This window comes from Salmo trutta, chromosome 16, assembly GCF_901001165.1.
Source record: "Salmo trutta chromosome 16, fSalTru1.1, whole genome shotgun sequence".
In the NCBI taxonomy this organism is placed as follows: Eukaryota; Metazoa; Chordata; class Actinopteri; order Salmoniformes; family Salmonidae; genus Salmo; species Salmo trutta.
Genome location: NC_042972.1, coordinates 38,331,638 through 38,349,947, shown reverse-complemented (window position 1 = coordinate 38,349,947; position 18,310 = coordinate 38,331,638). Strand labels below are relative to the sequence as shown.

Genomic DNA, 18,310 nt, shown 5'->3' with positions numbered 1-18,310 from the left:
ATCTTAACAGCATATTCTCTCTCTCCCCTGTAAGAATTACTATTATTAACTATGAGGGTAAGAATAGAGCTCAAATTGACAAAGAGCATGTTGAAGACCTAACCTGAGCCATTATAACAGGAACAGACAGGTTAAAATGCCTGAACCGTATGGACCATATGAGTAAGATAGGCTCATGCGTGTGAATGAATGCTATCAGATAGGTCAGTGGTAAATGGCCCACGTTTAGAGCACTAGGCTATGCCGGCTATGCTGTCCAGAGAGATGATCCCATAAGAGTGCTGTCAGAGTGGGTGGAGGGATGTGGTAATGAGACGGGACGAGGGAGAGGGGGATGAGGGATATAGAGAGAGAGGTTAACTTAGGGAAGATTAAGCGTAATGCAGAATGGCACTCAACAGGCAGCCAAGCGGAAACCCTGCACTGTCACCGCCAGCACTGCTGAGGTCCCCATAGGGAGAGGGTCATAGGTATCTCTTCATTAGAGTGACATAATCAGAACAAGCACAGCATTAGGTGAGCTGCCATGCGTCTCACTGGGGAGAAGTCTCCACAGGCCTCCGCAGCCAGCATCTTATCCTTCCATGTTCCTACTGCACATGTTAAGAATGGTTTCAGAGCTGATAAATATTCTCTCCTCCACTCTATCTGTAGCCCCATCAGTATGAAATGCTATTACAATGTTGAGGACAGCTTGATGGTATTACATATCCTGAGTGCCTAATCCATGGCCTGACAGAACCCACTGCACAATACATGAATGTGGCTTTCAGTGGAATATAACATACACTCAAGATGCTTTTATGTGTTTGCTTCAAGAGCATTAGTGCTTCGGTCTGACTAATACATTTAAACATCCAATAGATGGGAAAACACTCATGTTGAGTGAGCCCTCTCATGTACTATAGCCCACCTGTTTTTTCTTGACTTTTTTGCTCTTCACTAGTCTACCGCACCAAGACCCCTAGAAATATTTAATTGAAGATTCTTCCGATACTACTTTTGGATAAAAATTGTATAAATTGCCATTTTGCATTATTGGTATTGTTGAAACAAAAATCTTGGATGTTGGAGTAGTCATCCATTTTCCAATATTTACCCCAAAATTACTTTTAGCCCCAAATGGGGTTTCTTCCAAGTGAGCTGAGCTTTGTGTGATTCAGGGGCTTATATATCCTCTCACAGAGAAATCCCTAACATAAACATTGTGTTGACATACAGTAAGATGCAAATCTGCTCTACCTTCCTGGGAGATATCTGGCATTGTGCTGATCTGAATAGCTTCTTTATAAGGTGCAAATAAACAATAATACATTCCCAAACTATAAAAAGAGGCATGCAGAAAACAGTACAAAAAAAGAAGCACATTGAACTTCCATCAGTGTATGCAGGTTGTCTGACTATGTGATGTTCACAAATATCTTTGTTGCCAGGTCTGTGCCAAATGTCAAATGCCACACATAAATTGTGGAAAAAATCAAATTAACAAGTGTTGAATAGTAGTCAGAGCTTTTAACAATGTAATCAAGAAGAGATTCATATTTTATTTCTTTCTACGTACCAAAATACTGCGCAGTAGTACTCTATTAGGCCAGCCTGAAAGCTTCTCAATGGCAATCTTGATTATCTTGAGTGGCTACACTAGGTCTTAGCAATGCTAAGGATGTTCTAAGGTTTCAAGGAGCAGGCTGGCACTGGTGTGCATTACAGAATCCTCAAACAGAATCTGTTAAGATAATGGCACCCTGGTAATGAATGAGGCTAGCTGAGGTCTTTAGTTCATTCAGCTTCTGTCTCGTTGGCCAGACTTTGATTAGATAAGATGATTCCCAAGGTGGGCGTCAACCCCAGTTCCATTTGAACGTGGGGGGGAAATTAGAAGTTGACAGTTTAGTCAAATAAAGACAGAGATTAAAGAAACTTTGGCAGCCGAGTGTGGATAATTTATATATAATGTATTAGCTGTTGCATTGAGTAGTGGGCACAAGAGAGATGAGGCTGGTTTCTCTTTACAACCTCTGCATTTTCCTCACTAACCAATAGTTGATGTGGACAGCCTCACTCTCAGTGAGTGGAGTTTGTTTTACACTACAGCTGTAAATCCCAAGACAGTCTGGTTCCTACCTGGCAAAAATGATAGTGAGGACTCCATTAAAAATGATAGTGAGGACTCCATTAAAAATGATCTATTATTGAGTAAATGTGCATTCTATTAACTTTACTCTTCCAAACCCATTTCCCCAAAGAACAGACATTTTCACTGTGTAAAAAGCATTGCAATGATCAAGAGAAACTAAATTACTTCAAATACTCTGTATTCATATCTGCACCAATTTTAAACATTATTGTAGAAAAGCACTTGAGAGCAAGAAGCTTAAAAGCCCAACAAGGTAAGGACTCCATATAAACTTAACTAAACCCTCAAAATCCTTCCTGATTCAATGACACTTTCAAAGTGCAAAACATTATGTATGATACTGAGGTTGATATGTAAAGTGTATTTTTGTGTCCTGTCTTGAAATGTCAGCATTTGTAAAGATGAACCTAGAGAAAAGGTTTTCTTCCAAGAAGAAAAGGCTATATAAAAGAAACAATCTAACAGTAAATCTCATAATAGAAGTGTCACTGCCTCAGCCATATACAGTGCATTTGGAAAGTATTCAGACCTCTTGACTTAATTTTGTTACAGCCTTATTCAAAAAAAAAATCCCCTCAACAATCTACACACAAGACCCCATAATGACAAAGCAAAAACAAGTGTTTAGACATTTTTGCAACAAAAAAATACTGATATCAAATTTACATAAGTATTCAGACCCTTTACTCAGTACTTTCTTGAAGCACCTTTGGCAGCAATTACAGCTAAGCTACAAGCTTGGAATACCTGTATTTGGGGAGTTTTTCCCATTTTTCTCTGCTGATCCTCTCAAGCTCTGTCAGGTTGGATGGGGAGTGTCGATGCACAGCTATTTTCAGGTCTCTCTAGAGATGTTTGAACGGCTTCTAGTCCGGCTCAAGGACATGACTTAAGGACATTCAGAGACTTGTCCCGAAGCAACTTTCCCTCGATCCTGACTAGTCTCCCAGTCCCTGCCGCTGAAAAACATCTCCACAGCATGATGCTGCAGCCATCATGCTTCACCGGTCCTTCTCCCACGATTGCACAGTTAGCCAGCTCTAGGGAGGGTCTTGGTGGTTCCAAACATCTTAAATTTAAGAGTGATGGAGGCCACTGTGTTCTTGGGGACCTTCAATGCTGCAGACATTTCTTGGTACCCTTCCCCAGAGCTGTGCCTCGACACAATCCTGTCTCGCTGCTCTATGGACAATTCCTTCGACCTGATGGCTTGGTTTTTGCTCTGACATGCACTGTCAACTGTGAGACCTTATATAGACATGTGTGTGTCTTTCCAAATCATGTCCAATCAATTGAATACAATCAAGATGTAGAAAACATCTCAAGGATGATCAATGGAAATAGGATGCACCTGAGCTCAATTTAGAGTCTCATAGCAAAGGGTCTGAATACTTAAGTAAATAAGGTATTTCTGTATTTTATTGTTAATATATTTGCAACAGTTTTCACTTTGTGATTATTGGGTATTTTGTGTAGATTGACTATACATTTTTTTTAAATCAATTTTAGGATAATGTTGTAACGTAACAAAATGTGGAAAAAGTCAAGGGGTCTGAATACTTTCCGAATGCACTGTAGTTTGACTCAACAATCAGCGATGTTGAGGCAGTACAGTTAAGTGAACAAAGGTGAATGGGATAGCGTCAAGTCTACTTATCGTAGACATTTTATTTAAACTTGGTCATTGATGCACTTCTATTTAAACAGATTTACATTTAGAACAATGACCCGTCTTTTAAAATGTTGGATGTTCATATTGGAAAATTATGTAAAGGTGAGGAATTAATAATGATATAACAAATAAGGCATTAAATGGGCAATCTGCAGCAGCTTCATCCGTTTTTGGACTTATAAATTAATGAGATGTACCCATTGATTGCAAAATTAGCTAAATATTATCTTGTTTTAGCTAAATGTAGCAAACATTGTATAGCCTCAAAACATGGTTAAAACTATTTTTTTAATATAATGGACGGTCAGTCCTTGCATCCATAGCTATGTCTATGAACTTGAGAGTGGTTACATTTATCCAGCACTATCCCTGAGCTTTTTAGCGAAACAGCGATGTGTCCACATAACATTTCCCCAGGATTTAGACTTGTTTAGGTGGGTTTATAAGAAGTTCAATAAGGCTTTCTTGTGTCTCGTTCAGCAGTGTGGTCTTCTTATGTTTACCAACGACCAAATGGACGAACACCCTCCCAACAATCTAACATGGGGAAGGTTCGATACTGCTGTGGGGTTGCTTTGCTGCCTCTTGTACTGGGAGCCTTGAATGTGTGCAAAACATCATGAAATCAGCAGATTATCAAGATTTTTTGGAGTGGAATGTTTAACCCAGTGTCCAAAAACTGGGTCTCTGTTGAAGGTGGTGGATCTTCCAGCAGGACAATGACCCCAAACACACTTCAAAGCCACAAGCAATGGTTCAAGAAAAAACACTGGTATGTTCTGAAGTGGCCAGCAAAGAGTCCAGATCTGAATCACATTCATATCCTATTGCGAGAGCTGAAATCAGCAGTTGGTGGAGGTCACCCCCTCAAACACTGAAGAATTAGAGCAGTTTGCTTCTGAAGACTGTGCAAAATTGCCAGTAGAAATGTGCAACAAACTCATTGATGGCTACAAGAAGCATTTGTTGGGAGTTATCTTGGCTGTGCAACCAAGTACTAGCTACAGGGTGCCAATAATTTTGTCCACGTGATTCTTTATTTTCAAAAATAAAAATTGTAAGCTAAAGTTTACAAAAATAAATGTGGCTTTGCAATGTTGAAAATCCAATAAAATGTATTTTCAGTTCAACTTGTTTACAAGAAATAGGGAATTTTTAAAGAAAAGTGCAAGGGTGCAAATATATTTGGCCAAACTGTATCAGCCAGGGTACTGTCTATGACTGCAGAATTCCACAGAATAAATATAGCATATTTCATATTGCGTACTTGTATAATTCTAACCGGTGCATAATTGGGGAGTTCTGGGTAAATTAAATAATCAGGCCGTGAGCTGACAGCTGTTGCTTCATTGACATCCATCCAAGTGGTTCGGTGTGACCTCTTTGGAACACCATTGTTTCAATAGATAAAACCCAGCCTCTGAACTGTAATCATCTGCTATTAATGTCACATTAGCTTCTATTTTATGCAAAATATCCAGGCATAACTGAGAGGAAAATCACATTCCTAACCAAAAGCCAGAGTGACACCCTTCACACCTGGCATGAATTACCTGGCCCTTATTATTTCTTAACATTGGAATTTATCACACTATACCACTAGAGGAAGAGAGGCTAATTGGCATTTGGTCAAGAGTTAAATACCTACATCATATAAAACATATGAAATAAAACTAAAATGGATTAAGTCACACTGATTAGTATTGTAAGGCTGGTGTACATGGCATGCATATACAGTATAGTGTATGAACTTGCAGCTTTACTCACCCTATACCACACAATCTCTCGAAGTCTTCCATCAGTCTTGAAGTTACACTTCAGGGTGACAGTCTCTCCCACAACAACAGGAGGAAGGGGCTCAATGGTTACTGTCAAATATCCTGTAGGGCAGAAGACAGAAATAATGAGTATGGTTTGTAACGTCACTTCATGAATATATACAGTGCCTTCAGAAAGTATTCACAACTCTTGACTTTTTACACATTTTGTTGTGTTAGAGCCTGAATTGAAATGGCCTGCACACAATACCCCATAATGTCAAAGTGGAATTATGTTTTTCTACATTTTTACAAATTAATACAAAATGAAAAGCTGAAATGTCTTGAGTCAATAAGTATTCAACCCCTTTGTTATGGCTAGCATAAATAAGTTCATGAGTAACAATGTACTCAACAAGTCACATAAGTTGCATGGACTCACTCTGTGTGCAAAAATATTGTTTAATATGATTTTTTAATGACTACCCCATCTATGTACCCCACACATACAATTATCTGTAAGGTCCCTCAGTTGAGCAGTGAATTTCAAAAACAGATTCAACCACAAAGACCAGGGAGGTTTTCCAAAGCCTCGCAAAGAATGGCATCTATTGGTAGATGGGTAAAAATTCAAAAAGGAGACATTGAATATCCCTTTGAGCATGGTGAAGTTATTAATTACACTTTGGATGGTGTATCAATAGACCCAGTCACTGCAAAGATGCAGGTGTCCTTCCTAACTCTGTTGCCAGAGAGGAAAGAAACTGCGCAAGGATATCACAATTAGGTTGATGGTACCTTTAAAACAGTTACAAACTGAGGATGGATCAACATCATTGTAGTTACTCCACAATACTAACAGAGGGAAAATAATTACAGAGGGAAAAGAAGGAAGCTTATACAGAATAAAAAATATTCCAAAATATTCATCCTGTTTGCAACTAGGCACTAAAGTAATTCTGCAAAAAATGTGGGAAAGCGATTAACTGCATGTCCTGAATACAATGTGTTACAGTATATTTTGGGAAAATCCAATACAACACATTACTGAGTACTACTCTCCATATTTTTAAGCATAGTGGTAGCTGTATCATGTTATGGGTATACTTGTAATCATTAAGGACTGGGGAGTTTTCAGGATAAAAAAGAAACGGAATGGAGCTAAGCACAAGCATAATAATCCTAGAGGAAAACCTGGTTCAGTCTGCTTTCCACCAGACACTGGGAGATGAATTCAGCTTTCAGCAGGTCAATAACCTAAAGCACAAGGCCAAATCTACACTGGAGTTGCTTACCAAGAAGACAGTGAAAGTTCCTGAATGGCTGAGTTAGTTTTGACTTAAATCTACTTGAAAATCTATAGCAAGACCTGAAAATGGTTGTCTAGCAATGATAAAGCTCTTAGAGAGTTACCCAGAAAAACGCACAGGTTTAATTGCTGCCAAAGGTGCTTCTACAAAATACTGACTCAAGGGTGTGAATACTTATGTATTTGAGATATTTCTGTATTTAAGTTTCTGTAAATTAGCAACATTTTCTAAAAACACGTTTTCACTTTGCCATTATGGGGTATTGTGTGTAGATGGGTGAGAAAAAAAGACTTAATCCATTTTGAATTCAGGCTGTAATAACAAATGTGGAATAAGTCAAGGGGTAGGAATACCTTCTGAAGGCTCTGTAATAGGAAGCTTGCTATCAACAATTCAATGTTAGATCCAACTCTGGTCCCTGTTAGTGGAACATCAGCACATGCATATTGATATGATTGTTTCAAACATGGAAATGTGTCTAGTTTGACGAAATGTTGTATTATTATACTTATAGAGTCCATTTCAGTGGGACTTTCTAAATATTGACTTGATCTGAAATAGATTATATAATGTATTGACATGTTTTTTTTTCATTACTATGTATGGGGAATACATTTTCAGGGGATTGCACAATTTATTTAAATTAATTAGAAAAGGGACCAAAAGCAGTGTAAGGTACTGTATACACATGTATTATTTCTGTATTTTAAATAGATTTGGATTACACCACAGTAAACATCCAAATCCAATATCTCTTATTTCTGATTGAATGCCCAACATGATTTATTCAAAGTTTTCTCAAATTGTTGAGGTCCCAATAGATAAAAACAGTGACAAATACATGGATTCAAAACCAATTTGAACAAAATAAAATCAGTCTGTGCAAAGCTCCGCATGTTTTGTATGTTGTTTCAGCGACTCTCTCCCCTCCAATTTCGCTTATGTTATGATAACTAGAGAAGAAATAGCTAAAGTGAAACAAATGTCACTGAAACATCATAAACCTTGCTCAGCTATACTTTGAACATTCTTATATATAACAGCTTTATCTGTGTAAAATTAGAAAAAAACATAGATCAGGCTGTTTGACATTGGATTAACTTCCTCTCTCAAGCAGCACCAACTTGCACATACAGTGCCTTCAGAAAGCATTCATACCCATTGACTTATTCCACATGTTGTTTTGTTACAGCCAGAATAAAAAAATGTATTCAATATTTTTTTGTATCATCTATGTACACACAATACCCCATAATGACAAAGTAAAACATGTTTTAACAGCAAGTGACATGACTGTAAATTTCGGTGTTCCTCAAGGTTCAGTTTTAGGACCAATATTGTTTTCACTATATATTTTACCTCTTGGTGATGTCATTCGGAAACATAATGTTAACTTTCACTGCTATGCAGATGACACACAGCTGTACATTTCGATGAAACATGGTGAAGCCCCAAAATTGCCCTCGCTGGAAGCCTGTGTTTCAGACATAAGGAAGTGGATGGCTGCAAATGTTTTACTTTTAAACTCGGACAAAACAGAGATGCTTGTTCTAGGTCCCAGGAAACAAAGAGATCTTCTGTTGAATCTGACAATTAATCTTGATGGTTGTACAGTCGCCTAAAATAAAACTGTGTAGGACCTCGGTGTTACTCTGGACCCTGATCTGTTTTTTGACGAACATATCAAGACTTTCAAGGACAGCTTTTTTCCATCTACGTAACAATGCAAAAATCAGACACTTTCTGTCCAAAAATGATGCAGAAAAACGTATCCATTCTTTTGTGACTTCTAGGTTAGACTAATGCAATGCTCTAGTTTCCCGCTACCCAGATACAGCACCAAATAAACTTCAGTTAGTGCTAAACACGGCTGCTAGAATCTTGACTTGAACCAAAAAATTTGATCATATCATACTCCTCAACTCCTCTCTACACTGGCTTCCTGTGAAGGCAACGGCTGATTTCAAGGTTTTACTGCTTTCCTACAAAGCATTAAATGGGCTTGCTGCTACCTATCTTTCCGATTTGGTCCTGCCGTACATACCTACACGTACGCTACGGTCACAAGATGCAGGCCTCCTAACTGTCCCTAGAATTTCTAAGCAAACAGCTGGAGGCAGGGCTTTCTCCTATAGAGCTCAATTTTTATGGAATGGTCTGCCTACCCATGTGAGAGACGCAGACTGTCTCAACTTTTAAGTCTTTATTGAAGACTCATCTCTTCAGTAGGTCCTATGATTGAGTGTAGTCTGGCCCAGTAGGGTGAAGGTGAACGGAAAAGCACTGGAGCAACGAACCGCCCTTGCTGTCTCTGCCTGGCCGGTTCCCCTCTCGCCACTGGGATTCTCTGCCTCTAACCCTATTACGGGGGCTGAGTCACTGGCTGACTGGTGCTCTTCCATGCCATCCCTAGGAGGCATGCGTCACTTGAGTGGGTTGAGTCACTGACGTGATCTTCCTGTCTGGGTTGCCCCCAGGAGCCCTAGGACCATGCCTCAGGACTACCTGGCCTGATGACTCCTTGCTGTCCCCCATCCACCTGGCCGTGCTGCTGCTCCAGTTTCAACTGTTCAGCCTGTGGCTATGGAACCCTGACCTGTTCACCGGACATCCTACCAGTCCCAGACCTGCTGGTTCCAACTCTCTAGAGACAGTAGAGATACTCTGAATGATTGGCTATGAAAAGCCAACTGACATTTACTTCTGAGGAGTTGACCTGTTGCACCCTCAACAACCACAGTGATCATTATTATTTGACCCTCCCTGCTGGTCATCTATGAACATTTGAACATCTTGGCCATGTTCTGATATAACTTGTTATGGATAGGGGGCAGTATTTTCACGGCCGGATAAAAAACGTACCCGATTAAATCTGGTTATTACTCCTGCCCAGAAACTACAATATGCATATAATTAGCAGCTTTGAATAGAAAACACTCCAACGTTTCTAAAACTGTTTGAATGGTGTCTGTGAGTATAACAGAACTCAAATGGCAGGCCAAAACCTGAGAAGATTCTGTACAGGAAGTACCCTGTCTGACAATTTCTTGGCCTTCTTTGTCATCTCCATCCAAAACAAAGGATCTCTGCTGTAACGTGAAACTTTATAAGGCTCCCATAGGCTCTCAGAAGGCGACAGAACGTTGACTCTGCTGTCCCAGGCTGAAAAACAGTAGCGCATTTGGTAAGTGGTCGATCTGAGAACAATGAGACGGGCGCACGCATGCACGTGAAGAGTCCATTTTAGATTTTGAGTCTTTGAACGGATAGGACGTCTCCCGGTCGGAATATTATCGCTTTTTTACGAGAAAAATCACATACAAATTGATTTTAAACAGCGTTTGACATGCTTCGAAGTACGGTAATGGAATATTTAGAATTTTTTTGTCACGATACGCGTCCGTGCGTCACCCTTCGTTACCCTTCGGATAGTGTCTTGAACGCACGAACAAAACGCCGCTATTTGGATATAACTATGGATTATTTGGAACCAAACCAACATTTGTTGTTGAAGTAGAAGTCCTGGGAGTGCATTCTGACGAAGAACAGCAAAGGTAATCCAATTTTTCTTATAGTAAATCTGAGTTTGGTGAGTACCAAACTTGGTGGGTGTCAAATTAGCTAGCCCGTGATGGCGAGCTATGTACTCAGAATATTGCAAAATGTGCTTTCACCGAAAAGCTATTTTAAAATCGGACACCGCGATTGCATATCTATAATTCTTAAAATAATTGTTATGTTTTTTTTTACGTTTATCATGAGTAATTTAGTAAATTCACCGGAAGTGTTCAGTGGGAATGCTAGTTCTGAACGTCACATGCTAATGTAAAAAGCTGGTTTTTGATATAAATATGTACTTGATTGAACAAAACATGCATGTATTGTATAACATAATGTCCTAGGAGTGTCATCTGATGAAGATCATCAAAGGTTAGTGCTGCATTTAGCTGTGGTTTTGGTTTTTGTGACATTATATGCTAGCTTGAAAAATGGGTGTCTGATTATTTCTGGCTGGGTACTCTGCTGACATAATCTAATGTTTTGCTTTCGTTGTAAAGCCTTTTTGAAATCGGACAGTGTGGTTAGATAAAGGAGAGTCTTGTCTTTAAAATGGTGTAAAATAGTCATATGTTTGAAAAATTGAAGTTTTCTGATTTTCGAGGAGTTTGTATTTCGCGCCACGCCTTATCATTGGATATTGGAGTGGTGTTCCGCTAGCGGAACGTCTAGATGTAAGAGGATAATCTCCACCCGGCACAGCCAGAAGAGGACTGGCCACCCCTCATAGCCTGGTTCCTCTTGAGGTTTCTTCCTAGGTTCTGGCATTTCTAGGGAGTTTTTTCAAGCCACCTTGCTTCTACACCCGCATTGCTTGCTATTTGGGGTTTTAGACTGGGTTTCTGTATAGCACTTTGAGATATCAGCTGATGTAAGAAGGGCTTCATAAATACATTTGATTTGATTTGATGAGTGATGCCAATGCACTTGTGTAGAAAACCCAATCTCAGTTTTCAAACGTCTCCAGCAGTATGTTTGCTATGGAATGCCAACTGCTTAATGTATGTTAGAAAACTATTTAAAAGGATCCAAACTTGTATGCAATTAAACATGTGATAAGTCTGACATGCTGTAATATAATTCTACACACATTAATTGTGATAGTGTGTTGCTTGTCATAGTCAACAGGCCCTTAAAGTGACAGGCCCTTAAAGTGACAGGCCCTTAAAGTGACAGGCCCTTAAAGTGACAGGCCCTTAAAGTGACGCCCTTAAAGCTCCACAGCTTGAGGAGAGACTAAGGTCTCAACTTTTTAAAGCACCTCCATACAATGATACAGAATCTTACTTTAATCATCAGACTTGAGAAATCCTCTCTGTGGCGTTGATTTGAATGGATAAGCCCTGCTGAAGACTACAGGTCATTAACACGAGCTGATGCTCTTCGAGCAAATCCCAACCACTTAGTACCGACGCTCCACATTGCTCTCTAAGACATAAGGAGCCCAGCCACGGCTCGTACAGTACTGGCATCCCTCCCTGTGAGTTCTCTTTAAATGGATGCAACTCTCACATGTTGAAGGGAAAAAAAAATGTAACCATGGAAATGTCAACTGAGTCAGTGGGATGCAATGTCACTCACCAGGGGAAAGGGTCTATCATGCCTCGTCTAAATGGCAAATGTCACAGTAGAGGCTGTGGAAACTTATCACTGTATGAATAATGCAGTTCCACATACAGTGCCTTCAGAAAGTATTCATACCCCTTGACTTATTCCACATTTTGTTGTGTTACAGCCAGAATCAAAAATGTATTAAATAGATTTTTTTTGCATCCATATACACACAATAGCCCATAATGACAAAGTGAAACACGTTTTACAAAAATATCTAATTTACGTAAGTATTCACGCCCCTTGCAATGACACTCCAAATTGAGCTCAGGTCCATCCAATTTCCCTTGATCATTCTTGAGATGTCACTACAACTTGATGTCATTACAACCGCCTGTGGCCAATTCAATTGTTTGGACATAATTTAGAAAGAAATACACCTGTCTACAGAAGGTCCCACAGTTGACAGTGCATGTCAGAGCAGAAACTATACCATGAAGTCCAAGGAACTGTCCATAGATCTCCATACTGTATATCTGGGGAAGGGTATAAAACAATTCTTAGAGTTTTGAAAGTTTCCAAAAGTGCTGTGGTCTCCAGCATTGGGAATTAAAAACATATGGAACTACCTAGACTTTGCCTAGAGCTGACCATCCGACCAAACAGAGCAACCGGGCAAGAAGGACCTTGATCAGGGAGGTGACCAAGAAACCCATTACCACTCTGACAGAACTACAGTTCCTTGGCAGAGATGGGAGAACCTGCCAGAAGGAGAATAGTCTTTACAGCACTTCACCAATCTGGGATTTATGGGAGAGGGGCCAGACAGAAGCCACTCCTGAGAAAAAGGCACATGACAGCACGCCAGGAGTTCGCAAAAAAGGCACGTGAATGATTCTGAGAGCATAAGGCAAAAGATTCTGTGGTCTGATGAGACAAACATTTTACACTTCGGCCTGAATTCAGAACACTATATCTGGATAAAACCAGGCTCAGTTCATCACCCGTCTAACACCATCCCTACCGTGAAGCACTGTGGTGACAACATCATGCTATGGCAATGATTTTCAGCAGCAGGGACGGGGCGACTGGTAAGGATAGATGGAACAATGAATGGAGCCAAATACAGGAAAATCCTTGATGAGAACCTGCTTCAGAGTGCAAATTACCTTAAACTGGGGCAAATATTTACGTTTCAACAGGACAATGACCCCAAGCATACAGCCAAAGCAACACTGCTTCAGAACAAGAATGTGAACGTCCTTGAGTGGCCCAGCAAAAGCCAAGACTTGAATCCCATTAAACATCTGTGAAAAGACTTGAAGATTGCTGTTCATCAATGCTCCCCGTTGAACTTAACACAGCTTAAGAAAATCTGCAAGGAAGAATGGGAGAAAATCCCCAAATCCATATGTACAAAGCTGATACAGATATATCCAAATCAAATCAAGTCAATCTGTATTTGTCACATGTGCAGAATACAGCATGTGTAGACCTTACAGTGAAATGCTTACTTACAAACGCAACAATGCAGTTTTAAGAAAAAAAAACATTTTAAGAAAGTATTTTGTAAAATAAACTGAAGTAAAAAATAAGTCAATAAAATAAAATAAAAAAATAAAAAATAATTAAGGAGCAACAATAAAATAACAGTAGCGAGGCTATACACAGGGGGTGGCGGTACAGAGTCAATGTGCAGGGGCACCGGTGAGTTGAGGTAATTGAGGTAATATGTACATGTAGGTAGAGGTAAAGTGACTATTCATGGATAATAAACAGAGAGTAGCAGCAGCATAAAAATGGGGTTGGGGGAAATGCAAATAGTCCGGGAAGCGATTTGATTAGCTGTTCAGAAGCCTTTTGTACCTAGACTTGGTGCTCCGGTAGTAGCTTGCCGTGAGGTAGTAGAGAGAACAGTCTATGACTAGGGTGGCTGGAGTCTGGCAATTTTTTGGGCCTTCCTCTGACACCGCCTGGTATAGAAGTCCTGGATGGCAGGAAGCTTGGCCCCAGTGATGTACCCTCTGTAGTGACTTGCGGTCAGAGGCTGAGCAGTTGCCATACCAGGCAGTGAAGCAACCAGTCAGGATGCTCTCCATGGTGCAGCTGTAGAACGTTTTGAGGGTCTAAGGACCCATGCCAAATCTTTTCAGTCTCCTTAGTGGGAATAGGCGTGGGCATGCCCTCTTCACGACTGTCTTGGTGTGTTTGGATCATGATAGTTTGTTGGTGATGTGGACATCAAGGAACTTGAAACTCTCAACCTGCTCCACTACAGCCTCATCGATGAGAATGGGGGCATGCTCGGTCCTCCTTTTCCTGTATTCCACAATCATCTCATTTGTCTTGATCACGTTGAGGGAGAGGTTGTTACCCTGGAACCACACCACCAGGTGTCTGACCCCCTCCATACAGGCTGTCTCATTGTTGTCGGTGATCAGGCCTACCACTGTGGTGTCATCTGCAAACTTCATGATGATTTTGGAGTTGTGCCTGGCCATGCAGTCAAGGGTGAACAGGGAGTACAGGAGGGGACTGAGCATGCACCCCTGAGGGGACCCCATGTTGAGGATCAGCGTGGCAGACGTGTTGTTACCTACCCTTACCACCTGGGGGAGGCCCGTCAGGAAGTCCAGGATCCAATTGCAGAGGGAGGTGTTTAGTCCCAGGGTCCTTAGCTTAGTGATGAGCTATGACTATGATGTTGAATGCTCAGCTGTAGTCAATGAATAGCATTCTCACATAGGTGCTCCTTTTGTCCAGGTGGTAAAGGGCAGTGTGGAGTGTAATAGAGATTTGCATCATCTGTGGATCTGTTGGGGCGGTATGCAAATTGGAGTGGGTCTAGGGTTTCTGGGACAATGGTGTTGATGGGAGTCATGACTGGCCTTTCAAAGCACTTCATGGCTACAGATGTGAGTGCTACGGATCGGTAGTCATTTAGGCAGGTGTCACGGTAGTCAAAGAGATTAGAAACAAGGCGCAGCGGGTTGCGTGCTCATCATTATTTATTTATAAGTGAACACGAAAAACAATAAACAAGGAACGACAGTACGACAGTTTTGCAGGCTAAACTAACAGCAGTGCAAAGACAACCTAGAATACAAAAACAAGAACATAAACCAAAAACCCCGGAACACATAAATACAACACCCCTCTAAGTACACACACACCCCGAACCATATCAAATAAATACCCCTCTACCTAAATACCTAGCCCAAACCACATGAAACAAACACCCCTTGCCACGTCCTGACCAAACTAAAATAACAAATAACCCCTTATAGGTCTTAGTCCCCTCCCTGACCAGTCCACCCCCACTGAATACCTTTGCCGAAGGCCAGTCACTACAGACCCTGGACTGTCCTCTGGGAGCTCCAGACTGTAGGCTGACTCTGGGAGCTCCAGACTGTAGGCAGACTCACTCGGTTCCGGACTGTAGGCAGACTCATTCGGTTCCGGACTGTAGGCCGACTCACTCGTTCCGGACTGTAGGCCGACTCACTCGGTTCCGGACTGTAGGCCGACTCACTCGATTCCGGACTGTAGGCCGACTCACTCGGTCCCGGACTGTAGGCCGACTCACTCGGTCCCGGACTGTAGGCCGTCTCACTCGGTCCCGGACTGTAGGCCGTCTCACTCGGTCCCGGACTGTAGGCCATCTCACTCGGTTCCGGACTGCACACTGTTGCCGGATACTCTGGACGGGGTACTGTCGCCGGATACTCTGGACGGGGTACTGTCGTCGGACACTCTGGACGGGGCACTGTCGTCGGACACTCTGGACGGGGCACTGTCTTCAGAAGCTCGAGACTGGGCTGACGCACTGGAAGCCTGATGCGTGGGGCTAGTAGTGGAGGTACCAGCCTGGAGACACGCACCTCAGGGCTAGTGCGGGGAGCGGGAATAGGACATACTGGACTGGGCTGATGCACTGGAAGCCTAGTGCGTGGGGCTGGTACTGGAGGTATCAGACTCGAGACACGCACTTCAAGGCTAGTGCGAGGAGCGGGTAACACTGGACCGTAGAGGCGCACTGGCGGTCTCGAGTGCAGAACTGGCACCACTCGTACTGGCTGGGTGCCCACTTCCCCCTGGCAAATGCGGGGCGCTGGCACTGCGCACACCGGCCTGAAAATACCTTGCCTCGCCACAGTACGCACCACCCCTAAGCACGGGACCTGTCCAGTCATATGTCGCCTGAAAAAGGCACGGGGGTTTGGCTTGGGGCTCAATCCTCGCCCAGCCAAACTACCCGTGTGCCCCCCCAAAAGAAATATTATTGGGGCTGCCTCTCGGGCTCCCTTAACTCCTCCATAGCCCTGGAAATGCTCATCCTCATCTCCGCCCATGTCCATCCTTCTTCCTCCTGCTCCTTACCCCGCTGCTTGGTCCGTGGTTGGTGGGTAGTTCTGTCACGGTAGTTGAAGAGATTAGACCAAGGCGCAGCGGGTTGCGTGCTCATCATTATTTATTTATAAGTGAACACGAAAAACAATAAACAAGGAACGACAGTACGACAGTTTTGCAGGCTAAACTAACAGCAGTGCAAAGACAACCTAGAATACAAAAACAAGAACATAAACCAAAAACCCCGGAACACATAAATACAACACCCCTGTAAGTACACACACACCCCAAACCATATAAAACAAATACCCCTCTACCTAAATACCTAGCCCAAACCACATGAAACAAACACCCCCTGCCACGTCCTGACCAAACTAGAATAACAAATAACCCCTTATACTGGTCAGGACGTGACAGCAGGTGACCTTAGTGTTCTTGGGCACAGGGACTATGGTGGTCTGCTTGAAACATGTTGGTATGACAGACTCATATTCATGTCACCAAATAATTGATTAAAACTCTGTTTTGCAATGGTCTACTGTAGCCTTAACAGCACTCTGTAGGGTAGAACCATGCTGTAGCCGGATGACAGCAAGCTTCAGTCCTCCTCTTGGTACTTTTACATCAATACAAAACCTAGGAGGCTCTTGGTTCTCACCCTCTTCCATAGACTTACACAGTAATTATGACAACTTCCGGAGGACGTCATCCAACCTGTCAGAGCTCATGCAGCATGAACTGACATGGTGTCCACCCAATCAAATGTTCTGAAAATAAATCTAGTACTGAAAGCATAAGCTACAGCTAGCTAGCACTGCAGTGCATAAAATGTTGTAAGTAGTTGACTCAAAGAGAGAGACAATAGTTGACCAGTTTTTAACAAATTAATTTCTTAAAAAATGAAGGAGAAGCAAGAGAGAGAGAGAGAAAGAGAGATTTGGTCATTTATTTTCACTTTCAGTTTCACTTACTTAGCCAGAAAATGCAGCTGTCTAGTTTAGCCTACTCAAACACCCGGCTCACATAGAGGGATGCTATGTTAGCCTCAAATTTTGCTCTCAACCTGTGTGCATCTACGTTGTAAACTTTCATTCATAGGCTAGGTTGTAGAAACCTCATGATGGGTATAGGTACAATTTGAGTATTATGTAGCCTAAACCTGTCAATGTTACATTGAACTGGGTGAATGAAATATGAATGACAGTCATCCAATATGCTGTAATAGAAATAAGGCCATGCTCATGATTTTTTTTTTATGTACGCCCTCATCATAAATGGCACTGACCGCCACTGGTACTCAGTAAAGTCTTGTTTTTGCCCCAAATATATAACATGTTGTATTCAGGACATTAAGATAATTTCTTTGCCACATAATTTGCAGTTTTACTTTAGTGCCTTACTGCAAACAGAATGTATGTTTTGGATTGTTTATATTCTGTAGAGGCTTCCTTCTTTTCACTCTGTCATTAATGTTAGTATTCTGGCGTAACTACAATGTTGTTGATCCTTCCTCAGGTGTCTACTATCACAGTCATTAAGCTCTGTAACGGTTTTAAAATCACCATTGGCCTCTTGCTGAAATCCCTGAGCAGTTTCCTTCCTCTTCGGAAACAGAGCTAGGAATGACGTCTGTATCTTTGTAGTGACTGGGTCTATTGATACACCATCCAGTGTAATTAATAACTTCACCATGGTCAAAGGGATATTCAATGTCTGTTTTTCTTACCCATCTACCAATAGGTGTCCTTCTCTGTGAAGCATTGGTAAACCTCCCTTGTTTTTGTGGTTGAATCTGTGTTTGAAAATGTACTGCTCGACTGAGGGATCTTACAGATAATTGTATTTGTGGGGTACAGAGATGAGGTAGTCATAAAAAAATCATGTTATAAACTATTACTGCACACAGAGTCAGTCCATTTAACTTATTATGTGACTTGTTAAGCAAATGTTTACTCCTGAACTTATTTAGGCTTGC

General features: G+C 41.6%; 1 protein-coding gene across 2 annotated transcripts in view; it reads right to left on the bottom strand.

Moving 5' to 3' along the window:
• LOC115150716 (immunoglobulin superfamily member 21) overlaps window positions 1–18,310 on the bottom strand; it is a 261,570-nt gene that overhangs the window by 140,210 nt on the left and 103,050 nt on the right. For both annotated transcript variants that reach the window (XM_029694268.1, XM_029694269.1), the window contains exon 2: window positions 5,577–5,689. In XM_029694268.1, the coding sequence (XP_029550128.1) occupies window positions 5,577–5,689 (113 nt within the window). The remainder of the gene's footprint in view (window positions 1–5,576; window positions 5,690–18,310) is intronic.